Here is a 13,151-nt window from a genome sequence, read left to right on the forward strand (position 1 = left end):
ATGCATCGATACGCTATAGTAACTGCTACAGTGCATCGATACGCTACATTAACTGCTACAGTAACTTCCAAAAATACATATAAATTCATAAAAATTAACCTTTCATCACTATAAAAATTTCCAAAATTTATTCAACAACTAAATTGAACATTTTCAAATTACATGTCACTATCTAAAATCAAATTCCATCGTAGGATGTCTTACTGATTGAAATATACCTCTCGATGCTTGATGTCACTTTGAACTCTTTAATCCACTATTGGCGTTTTACCTACGCGTGAAAATCATCACACGCTAAGTATATACTTAGTGAGGCAATTAAAACATTTAACACTGCAATACAATTCATGCATGATTTTCAATATCAAAAATCAAATTTCCATAAAATCATTTTACTAACATATCCAATATTTTACCATAATCAAAATAATATAAAAATCTCTTACCATTTATCTCATAAGATCGTAAGCTTATTTTACCAAAATACTTACCATTTAAATTCCATAAGCTCGTAAGCTTATTTTTCTAATATACTTGCCATTATTTCGTAAGCTCATAAGCTTATTTGCATGGTTACCATTTATTAACCAATAAAACATAATCCATAGCCAATAGCCCAATATTAAACCTTGAGGACCCTGGATATTCGAGTAATATTTGCACCGTAGTGCTACACATAAGGTCTTGCCCACCATATACACCAAAGTGTATTACACATAAGGTCGTGCCCACCATATACACCGAAGTGTATTATAAACCTGCAGCTGCTATACTCTATGGCATGCCAACTATATCCTGTCCCTCAATGACTTATTTGGGCATATAGTCTATTTTATTCGATCCATCCACGGCAAAGTATATTATCAAATTTAACATTGGGTAGTTCATACCCGAAAACATTCATAGTAAAATATCACATTTTTCATGATCAATGCATTTTAATTTTATACTATGACATATCAATGTCAATTTATAAAAAATGATATAAAATCATGCCGATATAAACAAGGTCGACTTATCGCAAGTATTCCTTATGATGTATAAAACATCCATGTATAATTTCATGCATGCACTCACCTTGACACTTTATAATTTTTCCAAATATTTGTGCCTCACTATGCTCCACAATAAACCCTTTTTATACTTGACTTGCTTCAATTGCAAATAAATCATAATATGTATAAATCACAAATTCATAATGATACATATGTTAGTATTGTACTAACATAAACATATCCCAAAATAACTCCATAATATATTTGGAACTCATTTTCTACCAAATACTCAGTACTTAACAACTCCTTTTAACATTGGAACCAACGTTTCCAATTTACACAACAACCCATCAATTTTCCAGAATTCAGACAACTCGCACTACCTTTAAAGAATCAATATTATGTATTGATATAAACACTGGAATTCAAATCCATTTCTTCCATTGAAAACTATACTCGAATACGAATCTATCCATATAAATAACTCCTTCTAATTCATTCTGTACAATTTATGGTGAATTTTCAAAGTTGACCAACATAATCTATTTTACAGAATCTGCTGTCCGATTTTTCTGACATTTCCTTGGTTAAAAATTCATATCTTTTTGTATACACCTTGAAATTGTTCCCCGTTTATTTTAAAAAAACTAGATCGATATATGAACACAATATATAAAAACAACCTTCAAATTATTTTTATATAATTTCTTGTGAATTTTCGAACCTACTGCCAGATTCAAAATCCAAATTGTTTTCTTTAACTTCATTCTTAGGTTCTTCATCAATTCTTACAATCAATTCTTTAAAATCACTTAACTCTTCAAAACCAATAAAACACAAGAATCAAAATCCCCTTCATCAACTCAAGATGAACTTGAACATGAAACCCTAGTAATATTCATGTCAAAATGTAGAGAATTAAACGTAGAATATTTTTCCTAACTACACTGAGTCTAATTCTCAATCAATAGCTTCAAAATTGAAACTAAAAATGCTTACCTTTCTTGCTTGAAACTGCCGGCCCTTGGAGGAAGAAAGCTGGAAATGCTCTTCCATGATTGATATTTTATGATAATTAAATCTATCACATGGCATTATATATTATGATGGCAATATTTTATTCAATCCAAAAGGAATTTATATTTTTTCCATTAATGAATCTTCATATTTACCATAAAACCAAGTCATCTAATCATTATCATAATACAAACTCAAATATGAATTAATTTGACTTTGACCTACGAAAATGCCATGAATTTTTCAAAACTTGCGTTTTAGTCACTAAATTCCACTGTTTCGGTTAAATCTGAAAAATTGCACATTTCCAAACCAAATTTCTCTGATCCAAAATATTAAAATAATATTTCCAACCATTTTATAAAATCCTTCAAATTTTTGTAAATTTCCAATTTGATCTGAAATACCGATTTCCTTACCGGCTTTAACCCTTTCTAGTTTTTCTTTACTAAAATTCAAATCCAAAAATATGATTTCTATAAAACTCCACTCTAAGAGTAAACAATCTATTTATGGAATAAAATTCTTTTTAGGAAATTTATCACTTAATTCTCTAAACTTTTTCCCAATTTTCTACTTTGACCATCAAACTTTAAAAATTTCATTTTGGTCATTGTCTAAATTTTTGGGGTATTACACGGAGGTCTTCCACGGAAGCTGCTCTCAACCCGTTGGGGGCAGCCTACTACCTTACCTCCCCCTCACCCCATTACATATGGGAATAGGGTCAGCTAATTTTTTTTAAGTATGTGTTAATTGCTATATATTTTTTAATTTATTCATGTTATATGTATAAGTTGTACAACGAAATATCATATCAAATTATTTGACAATATTAATAGAAACAAAAAAAATATGATAAAAATATTTTATGAATATTAATCCTAAAAATAAACGCAATAAAATCCATATGAAAAATAAAATTTAAATCAAACACATACATAATAAATGCTCAAAATAACAAAAAAGTTATATTTTTTACTTTTTATTATATGCATCACTTTATTTTATAATAACTAATGAAAAATTTAGAACCAAGGAAAATAAATAAAAAAGTAAATTTATACTAATATAATTATGCACAAAAGGAATGTCCATTTTAAAATAGTCATATTATTTCAATGGAATTCTTATATTAAAGGAAGATAATTGTCTAATACCTAAGACAATAAAGGAAATGAAATTTCCAAAAAAAACTCAAAAAACACTATTGTAGGAAATGCTTTATTACCCCTGGAGGGAATGCTCCTAGATCGAACATAAGTATGTGATTTTAGAAATTATTACTCCCCTTATAATAATCTTTTCTGTGAACCAAATATCTCCTTAAAGCCTATAATACTCTAAAAAATGAAAGTCAAAAATGATAATTTTAATAAATATTAAGAGTCAATTTTAATATTGTGCGTAATTTTAATATAATATGGGTTTAATTTTATTGGCATAATAACAAAACTACCTAACGTTTGCACAAATTGTCACGTTGTCTCCTTTTTGTTTGGAATATTTTAATATAAATATTTTATTTTGGAGTAAAATGGCATCTGATTGGATGAAAATTGTTAATTGACTAACTATCATGTTTCATACGGACGTGATAATTCTATGTGTGATGTCACTTCAATAAAAAAAATTATTTTTAGAGTAAACTACAACTAATTACATATATATACTTACAAAAATAAATTTAAAAATATTTTTAATGACATAATATCACATATGAATCGAGTTGACTATTTACATTCAAATATAGTTCATTACAATGGGAAAAAATAAAACATTATCATCAAGAGTTGTATGGTTGAATGAAAACCAACTTCCCAGCTAGAAAATCTAAAAAGAAAATAATTTGTCTTTACGTGTCATTCGCCCGTTTCTCCTCTCACTTGACTTGTTCTTTTCGCCCTCAAACCCATTTAACCTTCACAAATCCCTCAAAACCTTCACCCTCTCTTGTCCCCTCCCCATCTTCGTTAACAATGGCAGCTTCCTTAACAATCTCGAAATTCGTCTCATCAGCCTCCGCCATTTCATTTCCCAACGCCACCGCCAAACTTTCCTCTAAATCCCTCTCTTCGAAGCGCTACATTTCTCCCCTTTCCCTCAACCTCCACCGCCGCCTTTCAAAACCCATTTCCTTTTCCACCAAGACCACCCAAATCTCCGCCGTTATTTCCGTCGGGGATAAACTTCCCGACGCCACCCTATCCTACTTAGACTCCGATGGAGAACTCCAAACTACCAGCATCTCCTCCCTCACGGCCGGCAAGAAAGCCGTTCTGTTCGCCGTCCCCGGTGCTTTCACTCCCACATGCTCCCAGAAACACCTCCCCGGGTTCGTTGAGAAATCAGGGGGAACTGAAAGCCAAAGGAGTGGACACCATCGCCTGCATCTCGGTGAACGACGCCTTTGTGATGAGGGCTTGGAAAGAGGATCTGGGTATCAAGGACGAGGTGCTTTTGTTGTCGGATGGGAATGGGGAATTCACCAAGAAAATTGGGTGCGAAATGGATTTGAGTGATAAGCCGGTTGGACTGGGAATCCGCTCTAGAAGGTACGCGCTGTTGGCCGAAGATGGAGTGGTTAAACTTGTTAATTTGGAAGAAGGTGGGGCTTTCACTTTCAGTGGAGCTGAAGACATTCTCAAAGTTCTGTGATTTAACATCTTTTAGTTTATAGTTTTGTTTTGCTAAATGCTAATAAAAATGAGCAGGCTCCTATGAAATGTTGGCAGCGGAGAGATATGAATGATATTTTCCTCGTGACTTTTTTCTTGTTTTTGCGATGCAATGTTTCATTTATGTTATGTTTTCTTCGAAATGTGTTGGATCCATTTATAATTCAGATGCACAAAGGGTTATTTTGCCAAATTTTGAAGAACTATAAAACCAGCATCTGAAGCTCATATCTTAGAAGAAATTAAGTGTACATATGAAGCACCTTCAGGTTTCTTCAATTATTAGGGTTGAAGCTTTTTTACTTCTCCTTGTTCAGTGTTAAATCGGCGCCATTTACTACCAGAACAATACAAAGGAAGAACGTCGGCCATTCAGGGTACAAGCGAATTCTGATTTTCATTTACTTAAAGGGTTCATTAATTCGACTAAAAATTGGGTTCTAAGTCCATCCCATTGGTTTAGTGTTTATAATTCGACGCCTAACAAAACTCTATAATCACTCAGCTGACTAAACCCAACAGATTCACAACTCATTAACAGCTTAACTGGTACCATGTTGAACGGTGGCTCGAAATATCATTGAGTGGAGAAGCTGCTGCAGCAGTTTTGGGTTTCTGCTAAACCTAGCCTAGCACAAGTGAGTAACAATTGAAAGAGCAGGGTACAAAGCCCATTGCACACTTATATTTAGTCTAATGCCCCAAACCAGTTTGAGAATGTTTTTCACAATGAAAAATAAATAATTTTTCACCTCATAATTAAACTAAACGCCTAAAATTTGACTTAAAATCATAGTGATTTTCAATCTAACCTCAAAAATTAAATTTTTTGTTTTTTTATAAAAAAATATTTTTGGATGAGATTATATTTTATCTTACTTATATAATTTTAATTGGTTTTTAAGGTAATACACACGTATGTGTAATTATTTTTTTATTAATTTTCAAATTGATTACTAAATATAAATTGATAAAAATTTAAAGATATTTTTACTTGAAGTACATATATTATTTATTTTATTAAAACACGTATCTAAATTATTATTGCGTAATAATTTTAAGTTTACATGTTAAAAATATATCATATTTTTTCTTAATAAAATATTATATATATATATAATTATTAATTAATTATCTTAATAATTTATCCTTATAAAATAAAATTTTAGCAATAATTTCAAATAATTACATTTTAAACTACACTTTTCAAAATCACTTTTAAAAATATTTTTAAATCAATTTTCAAAAGAAATACGAGTTAGTTGTTATTACTTTTTAGAAGTAATTTTGAAAAATACTGTAAACATAATTTTAAAAGTGTTTTTGAAAATGTTGGTTTAAAAATTTAATTTAAAACTGCTGTTAAAAAAATAACTTTGGAAAGATAAAATAAATATTTTAGACATTATGTTGTAAATTAAAATGAAGTAATTGAGAATAAAAACATAATTTCACTCTAAAAATGATTTTCTACCGTAAAAATTAGATATTCAAGATTTTAGATTAAATTAAAAAAATAATTTTTAATCATAATTTTAAATTAATTTTTAGATGTTTGACATTATTTATGAAGTGAAAAATTACATTTCCAAAGTGATCTGAGTTTAAGTAATCAACAAACTACCAACACTCGAGTTAATAGCCCAAGTGTGACAACTTTGCCGCGAGCAAAGTGTAAATCAAAGTGCTTCTTCTTCGAACATTTTCATCTTTCTTTTCTTCTTTTTCATCATTCATTTTATTCTTTGAAAGTTAGGCTGCTACACTTCTATCCTTCAGGTGCACCAAGGCTCATTCACTATGGTATGTGGAAAGCTTGTACAATTTAAACTTTCCCCGTATTGTTTTATTCTTTTAAAACTCGTTGCTCGTCCACTACAAGGCTAAGAGTGAGTAAACTCAACTTAATTTAAAATAATTAAATTTTTTTAAACTTAATTGGTTCTAAAAAAACCCTCATAATTTTACAGTTTTAACTCAAAAAAATTCAAATAAAGTTTGAGTTATAAATATGACTCGAATAAGTTGAAATTTTTAGTAATTAGTGGAATAATTTTTAGGTTTAAGCAGAGTCTCTCACCTCTACGTGATATATACTTTGACGTAGATTCATATCCAATGGATCTCACGGATCCAGGTCCAAAACGGATCTGTTAAAAAAATGACTATTCAACCTAATTTTTAACATAATAAAACTGTCATTGACTAATTTCATATCACATCTCCAATGGAGGAAAGATTAATTTCAATACAACTAGTAACAAAATAAAAAACGATAAACTAAAACCTCAAAAAAACTCCAACACAATTACCAAATATCTTTTGAATAACACAAACATTACAAAAATGTAGATCATGAAACATTTTATTGTCGCAAGTTGAGTACTTCACTTCTACCTCTTAGAGCGCTATTCTTCATCACTACTTAAATTATCAACATCCTAAAACAAACAACACCCAATCAAAAAGGAAATTTTGTTTAATGAATTTTTTTTGTGAAATTTAAAAATTAATATTAAGGTTATGTAATATAATAACTTTTTTATATACTATGCCAATGATATCCACCACTTCCGTATCATCATCATAATTTTTATTAATAGTAGAACAATCATGTGTTCCTTTAAAATTGTCTTTATCATAAATAAATATAAATTACATTAGAGAATAACGTGAAATATAAAATTAAAGCAAAGAAAGGAATATAATATAACTATTAATAAATACAAAATTACTTTCGACGTTTTCAGTCATCCAATTTTGCAAGCACATTAAAGCCTCCACATTTTGAGAATGAAGCTTAGAACTGTGAGCACTAACCACTCTTCTATCCGTGCTAAATGTATTTTTCGAAGCAACCGAAGAGACTTAAATTACAAGAATGTCTTTGGCAATTTTTCGTAAAGTAAAGGAATATCGATCTCTTTTCCACCAACTAAGAACATTAAATTTATTATACCAAGGCAAAGTAGGACTTTCCAAGTATTGATCAATCTCAACCCTCACCAGAACCGTTCTAGTGTTTTGTCTCTTTGATCTTGCAAAATCCTCCTCCCCACTATACTCATCAAACCCTCTCTTTAATGGTGACTTTTTCTTTTTCTTGATTGCTTTTATTTTGATACTCAAGGACAAGGTTATCAGGAGTCTTCCTCACTCTTGTCCATTCACCATTAGCATTAAAACCTATTATGTAATTTATATATATTTTAAAATCTATTATGTCATTTATATATTTTTTAAAACTAAAGGTAGGATTTTTTATAAACGAATTCAAATCAATATCTTAGTGTCAAATTTGAATCCGGATCTTTACTTTAATAAGAAGATCCAGATCTAATCCGATCCCTTGAGTCCAAAATGTTAAGATCTAAACCTTATAAAATAGATCTGAATCTACAAATTATGGCCGGGTCCATTGACATCCCTACTTGTGACTAATAATCAAGAATTCAAGCTCATTATTACCAGACAAAAAAGTAGGATTGTGATTAATTTCATGACGGAAAAAGGCTGTCATGGTACCACTGAGAGATTGATTAACAGACTGTGTAGTTGAGATTATAAATTCACTATTATATTTCAACTACTTTCCAATTTATTAATTCATTAATGACACAATGTGAGTGGTTGGCAACTGAAAGAAAAAGGCCATTTATATACACCAAAATTTCTTCTGATTTTTTAATTTTCAAATAATATTTGGAGAATTATGTGTTACACAGAGTCACAAGGATCAATGGAGAATCAACTCTGAAAATTAAGCTTTTCCCCATTATCTTATTGTCTCAAACAATTCCCAACCAAAGCAGAATGGGAAAAGGTGTACAAAGAAAATAAATGCAAACAATTCAATCCGAAATCATCTCTATATCTATACCCAGAAACAGCCTTCATTATCCTCTGTATGATGCATTACCATTACAACATTTGCTCTGTATTTTCCCTTATTTTCTTCCATATTCACAAAGACAACTAACTTCTCATCCTTAAAGAATAACCCCTTTTGTTCTTTTTTGGTTTTTGTTTTCTTTTTTACACAGCTAAAAATTGTTCCTATTCACCAAATATTCAGTAGCTGAAGTAGAGTACGACCTGCTGATGGCGTTAGTAGCCAAAAGAATTACACCGACGACGACTATGTTAGGGAGTTGCATTATGAGTTGGGGATAATGGTGCCAACATATCCGAATCCCACGATGAAGAAGGCGATTGCTTGTGCATAAAGGTATATGAAGTAATGGTTTTTACCGAACTCAACGTCGTAGCAGCCACAGAAGAACAGGTACGCTCCGACGATAAGCTCCAAGACGTGGAGTCTGCCGGTATTCAAACGTTAAGCGTAAAATCATCGAATGAAAAATTTAAGGTTGTAACAGCAGATTCAATTTGATAGCCTTTACCTTTCTCCAAACCGGGAACGAGGTTTTCGAGGTGCTTTTACGGCTGCTGCTTTAGCCTTGAGAGCATCTCCGAGTTTCTCAGTGACAATCCATTCATTTACTCTACCGGCCTCCAACAGACCAATGAAAGTAGCCTTAGTTCGATGTAAGGACATGACGTTTTCAAAGAGGATCCAGAAAACCAGTAAGTGAAGTGACCTGAAAGATGAACATAAACAAATTTGTAAGCAAAAGCAGGACATAGTCCATGGGCTACAAATATTCAAACTCAACGACCCCTTGCAACGGATGAACTTGAAATTCGATTTGGAGTTACCTTGGAGTTCCAACAGCATTGAGAAGGGTAATTATAGAAGGAATATAAACAGCTCCCCACTTCGGGACTTCGACTTCGGGGACAAGTACAGTTGCAGGTAAAACAACGCAGTAGAAAATGAATGTAACGATGTGTGCAACAATCTTTCTAACCACAAAGAAGCTGTAAATTACGTGTACTTTTTTCCATGTCGAAACTTTCTGCAATAAAATTTTACAAACAATCAAAGACTGTTTCAACCGATTTCGAGTGTTCATAACTCGTTTTACGAATTGGTTTAGGTTTAACTAACCTTGTTCTTTATGATCTCAATGACCATTTTCCTGAAAAGGTTAGCTGGACCACAAGACCATCTGTGCTGTTGATATCGGTAAGCTTTCAAGGTACTCGGCAATTCATTTTTCACCTACATAACAAATACTATTAACACACGACACAAATACACGAATACGTCACGGATTGCTGGATGACAATACCTTAAGATTTCCGAGGTAGAGGAATTTCCAACCCTTGAGACTAGCTCGAACGGCCAAATCCATATCCTCGACGGTGGTTCGATCTTTCCATCCTCCGGCTTCATTCAAAGCAGCAATTCTCCACACTCCAGCAGTTCCTAAACCAAATTTGACAAAGAAGGGTCCTTTTTAATCCCATTCATCTATAATAAATTCTAATCCAAGGTTCATTTTTGCTTTTGCATTACCATTGAAGCCAAAGAAGGCATAGGTGGAAGACCCCACTTCTTGTTCCACAGTGAAATGGTAATCCAATGACATTTCTTGCATTCTTGTCATCAAGCACTCATCAGAATTCACTGTAAACCATATTAAAAAAAAAGAGAAAACAATTGCCCTTAGCTGTCATTTAATGAAGCAAATCAAGAAAATAAAGAGGGAAATCCAAAAGAAAATGTCGGTTAGCCCACCATGGATAATGACTGGTTGAAGGTCCACCACTTTACAAAGCTAGCACATGCAGCTTGCAGGGTATATGAGACAAGACTAAGATGACAAGCATACAAGCCACTAGATTTTTTTTAAGCCCAAAATATGCCCTCCCAAAGGGCAGCGAAGGATATTAGGGGAACTCTCTTGGCAGCTTTTTACAACTAAAAAGTGAATCCCACATTAATTAGCACACATTTTTGGGTCAATTTTTATTGAGTTTAGGCTTCTTTTAGTTGACATAAAACTCGTCACATTAATCCACCAGACTGTGCCCATGTTCGAATGTCACAAGCACCAAGTTTCCATAAAATGAATATCAATTAAAAAAACGGGGGGGGGGGGAACCCTCCATTGTTGACCTAAAATATCAGAATTTTGGTAATAACTAGGGTTCTTTACGATCATATAACTTTCTATACTTAATCAGTTTTTTCTTAATTTAATTACCCATTTATTCATGTGATTTTTTTAATCATAGTCATTTATTTTTTAAAAATCATACTTAATGTTATATTTTGGTTTTGTCTTGATTATTTTCTGTTAAAAGTTAACGATATTATTAACATATCACCATAAAATAATGACATATTATCTTTGAAAAAATATATAAATTATCAAGTCAATAATTCTATTTACTTTTAACAATCTATTTACTTTTAATAATAAAGGACCAAAACGGAACGAAAACATAAATTATGATTTGAAAAAATAATTAACCAAAGCAGAGTCATAGAAATTGGTAAGCGACTAAATTCTGCTTTTCATATAATCATTATTTCATTTTCTCACCGGTATGAACCACGCACGTGTCCGAACCTTTGCTCAGCCGGCAAAAGAGGACCATCGACCCTATTAGGTTAGACCCACCGACACTACTCCAAATATAGTTAACAAAAAAAAAACGTTTTTTTTTCGTTTTAATTTTAAAAATAAGAGAAAAACAAACAAGATGAATTAAGAAAAAATTACCGAATTTCCATCGGGCTTGAACCAAGGCTAGTTGAGGGTTGTGAAGGAGGAAAGGAATGGTTCGCCATAGGAAATCCGGTTCGGGCTGGAAATCAGCATCGAAAATGACAACGTAGTCACAGTGTTTAATGTAACTGTGCTTCATCCCTTCTTTCAGAGCCCCCGCTTTGTAGCCGTTTCTGTTGTCTCTTATTTCGTACTTTATGTTTATCCCTTTGCTCGCCCATCTTTGGCACTCCAACACCACCATATCCTTCATTATTTTTTACATAAATCAGTCCTATCTTGTAATCTTTCTTTTTGAGTCAAACTGTGGTTTGGCCCCTCTAATATTATCATTAGTGGTCCAACCAGTTGATTCTTGATTAGTTAATGGTAGTCATTTGGACTAATTAATGATATCATAAAAGGAAAAGATTCCAAAATAAGTTATAAAGATTAGATCACAAATATAATGATAATAGGGGACCAAAATCATAATTGAACTCATCTTTTGGTGGGATAGTGGTAAATATTTACCTTAATTGTTGGGTCAGTTGAATCATCAAGGACTTGAATGATGATCCGATCAGAAGGCCAAGAGAGACCACATGCAGCTCCAATGGACAGTTGATAAACCTGCAGAACGAGTTATGGCAAATTTTCTCAATATATATGTATGAAGCATTGGATTAATAGGAAAATATAGGGGAAGAAAATGACCTCTCTTTCATTGTACATAGGGATTTGAACCAGAACCACAGGATAAGCCGAGTTTCCAAGCTCGACATCATCTTTTATGGGTTCCCATTTGTACCTTCTCTCTGGCTTTCGACCAAACAGTTTGACCAGCAGAATCACTATCCCCATATAAACCCTTTCTATGAAAAGCATCAGAGACATTGTCAAACAAACGACGACCGCAAGCCTCAACAATGGCACGATCAATGGCGCCTTCATTTGACCCCAAATCATCCACATTTGCATCGAGAAATCATCTCTTGTTCCTTGGAATGTGTCGGGAAGAATAGTTGTTGAAGAAAGCCGATCCATTTCAGTACTCTTTTTCTTTTTTAACAGAAAAACAGAGCAAAAACAGGGGAGGACTAAATTGAAAACAGAAATAACAATGCTTAAACACAGATTTGGAAAACAACCCACTAGATATGCTTAGATATGAAGTACATTCCTTTGAACAAAACAAAAATGGAATCTTTTGTTTTTTTGCTTTGGGAATTTGCTTCTGGTTCAAGCAAAACAATGCAGGCAGAGCTAACTCCACTATTTTGGAGCAACCAGCAAGCAAATGGAGAAGAACACTTGAATAAACAAATTGAAAAAGAAAAGGGCTGAGAAAAATGAGAGAGAGAACACTGGCTTTATATAAGCTCTGTTGTGTTGTTGGTTTATTTTTATTTTCCGAATTTACAACAATGGTTTACTTTGCCAACTACTAACGTGGGGATGGGCTGGAATGGTTTAAAAAGGTAAAAGGAACCGTGGACTTTTCAACTCCCTGGCGATGCGTTGTGTCGGTGAATGACGATGTCATTTACCCATGACTTTGGGTTACATGCTTTATTGTTCTCTTTTATCTGTTTTTTTGTCACCTAATAAGTAGTAATTATTAAGCTTCTTATACTTTCAGCCTTGCAGTTTCTGTTGGCCATCCTAGATCTATTATTACAACAATTTTATTAACCTTTTTCTAAATATCAAGTATAATACAAAATTTTGAAAATTCATTAAAACCGGAGAAAGTGAGAAATGGAAGAGTGATTGAGTGGCTTTGATCATAGCATATTGATGGAATGCCCTCTCGATTTGTCTTAATCAAATATGACAGA

At 32.5% G+C, this 13,151-nt stretch overlaps 2 protein-coding genes across 2 annotated transcripts; one reads left to right on the forward strand and one right to left on the reverse strand.

Moving 5' to 3' along the window:
- The first annotated feature begins 3,924 nt into the window (after positions 1 to 3,924).
- LOC120192831 (peroxiredoxin-2E, chloroplastic-like) lies at positions 3,925 to 4,762 on the forward strand. The gene is given in 2 exon segments (XM_039195544.1): positions 3,925 to 4,363; positions 4,365 to 4,762. Coding segments are annotated over 2 exon segments (678 nt in total). The 5' UTR covers positions 3,925 to 3,991; the 3' UTR covers positions 4,671 to 4,762.
- Positions 4,763 to 8,526: 3,764 nt separating this feature from the next.
- Positions 8,527 to 12,372, reverse strand: LOC120192822 (glucomannan 4-beta-mannosyltransferase 9-like). Its single transcript, XM_039195535.1, has 9 exons — positions 12,028 to 12,372; positions 11,845 to 11,943; positions 11,326 to 11,578; positions 10,113 to 10,223; positions 9,886 to 10,022; positions 9,702 to 9,815; positions 9,410 to 9,609; positions 9,094 to 9,291; positions 8,527 to 9,009 (listed from the first exon to the last, which is right to left on the reverse strand). Exons 1-9 carry the CDS (start codon positions 12,355 to 12,357, stop codon positions 8,847 to 8,849), a joined length of 1,605 nt encoding a protein of 534 aa, XP_039051466.1. The 5' UTR covers positions 12,358 to 12,372; the 3' UTR covers positions 8,527 to 8,846.
- Between the last annotated feature and the right edge of the window lie 779 nt (positions 12,373 to 13,151).

Source organism: Hibiscus syriacus, unplaced genomic scaffold (genome assembly GCF_006381635.1).
Source record: "Hibiscus syriacus cultivar Baekdansim isolate YM2019G1 unplaced genomic scaffold, ASM638163v2 tig00116982_pilon, whole genome shotgun sequence".
NCBI lineage: Eukaryota > Viridiplantae > Streptophyta > Magnoliopsida > Malvales > Malvaceae > Hibiscus > Hibiscus syriacus.

Excerpts from the sequence above, each read along its gene's own strand:
- LOC120192822 (XM_039195535.1), bottom strand. The coding sequence starts at position 12,357 with ATGGATCGGCTTTCTTCAACAACTATTCTTCCCGACACATTCCAAGGA. Across the intron at positions 9,816-9,885 it reads TCTACCTCGGAAATCTTAAG|GTGAAAAATGAATTGCCGAG; the intron begins GTATTGTCATCC and ends TTTGTTATGTAG. Across the intron at positions 9,010-9,093 it reads CGTTCCCGGTTTGGAGAAAG|ACTCCACGTCTTGGAGCTTA; the intron begins GTAAAGGCTATC and ends GAATACCGGCAG.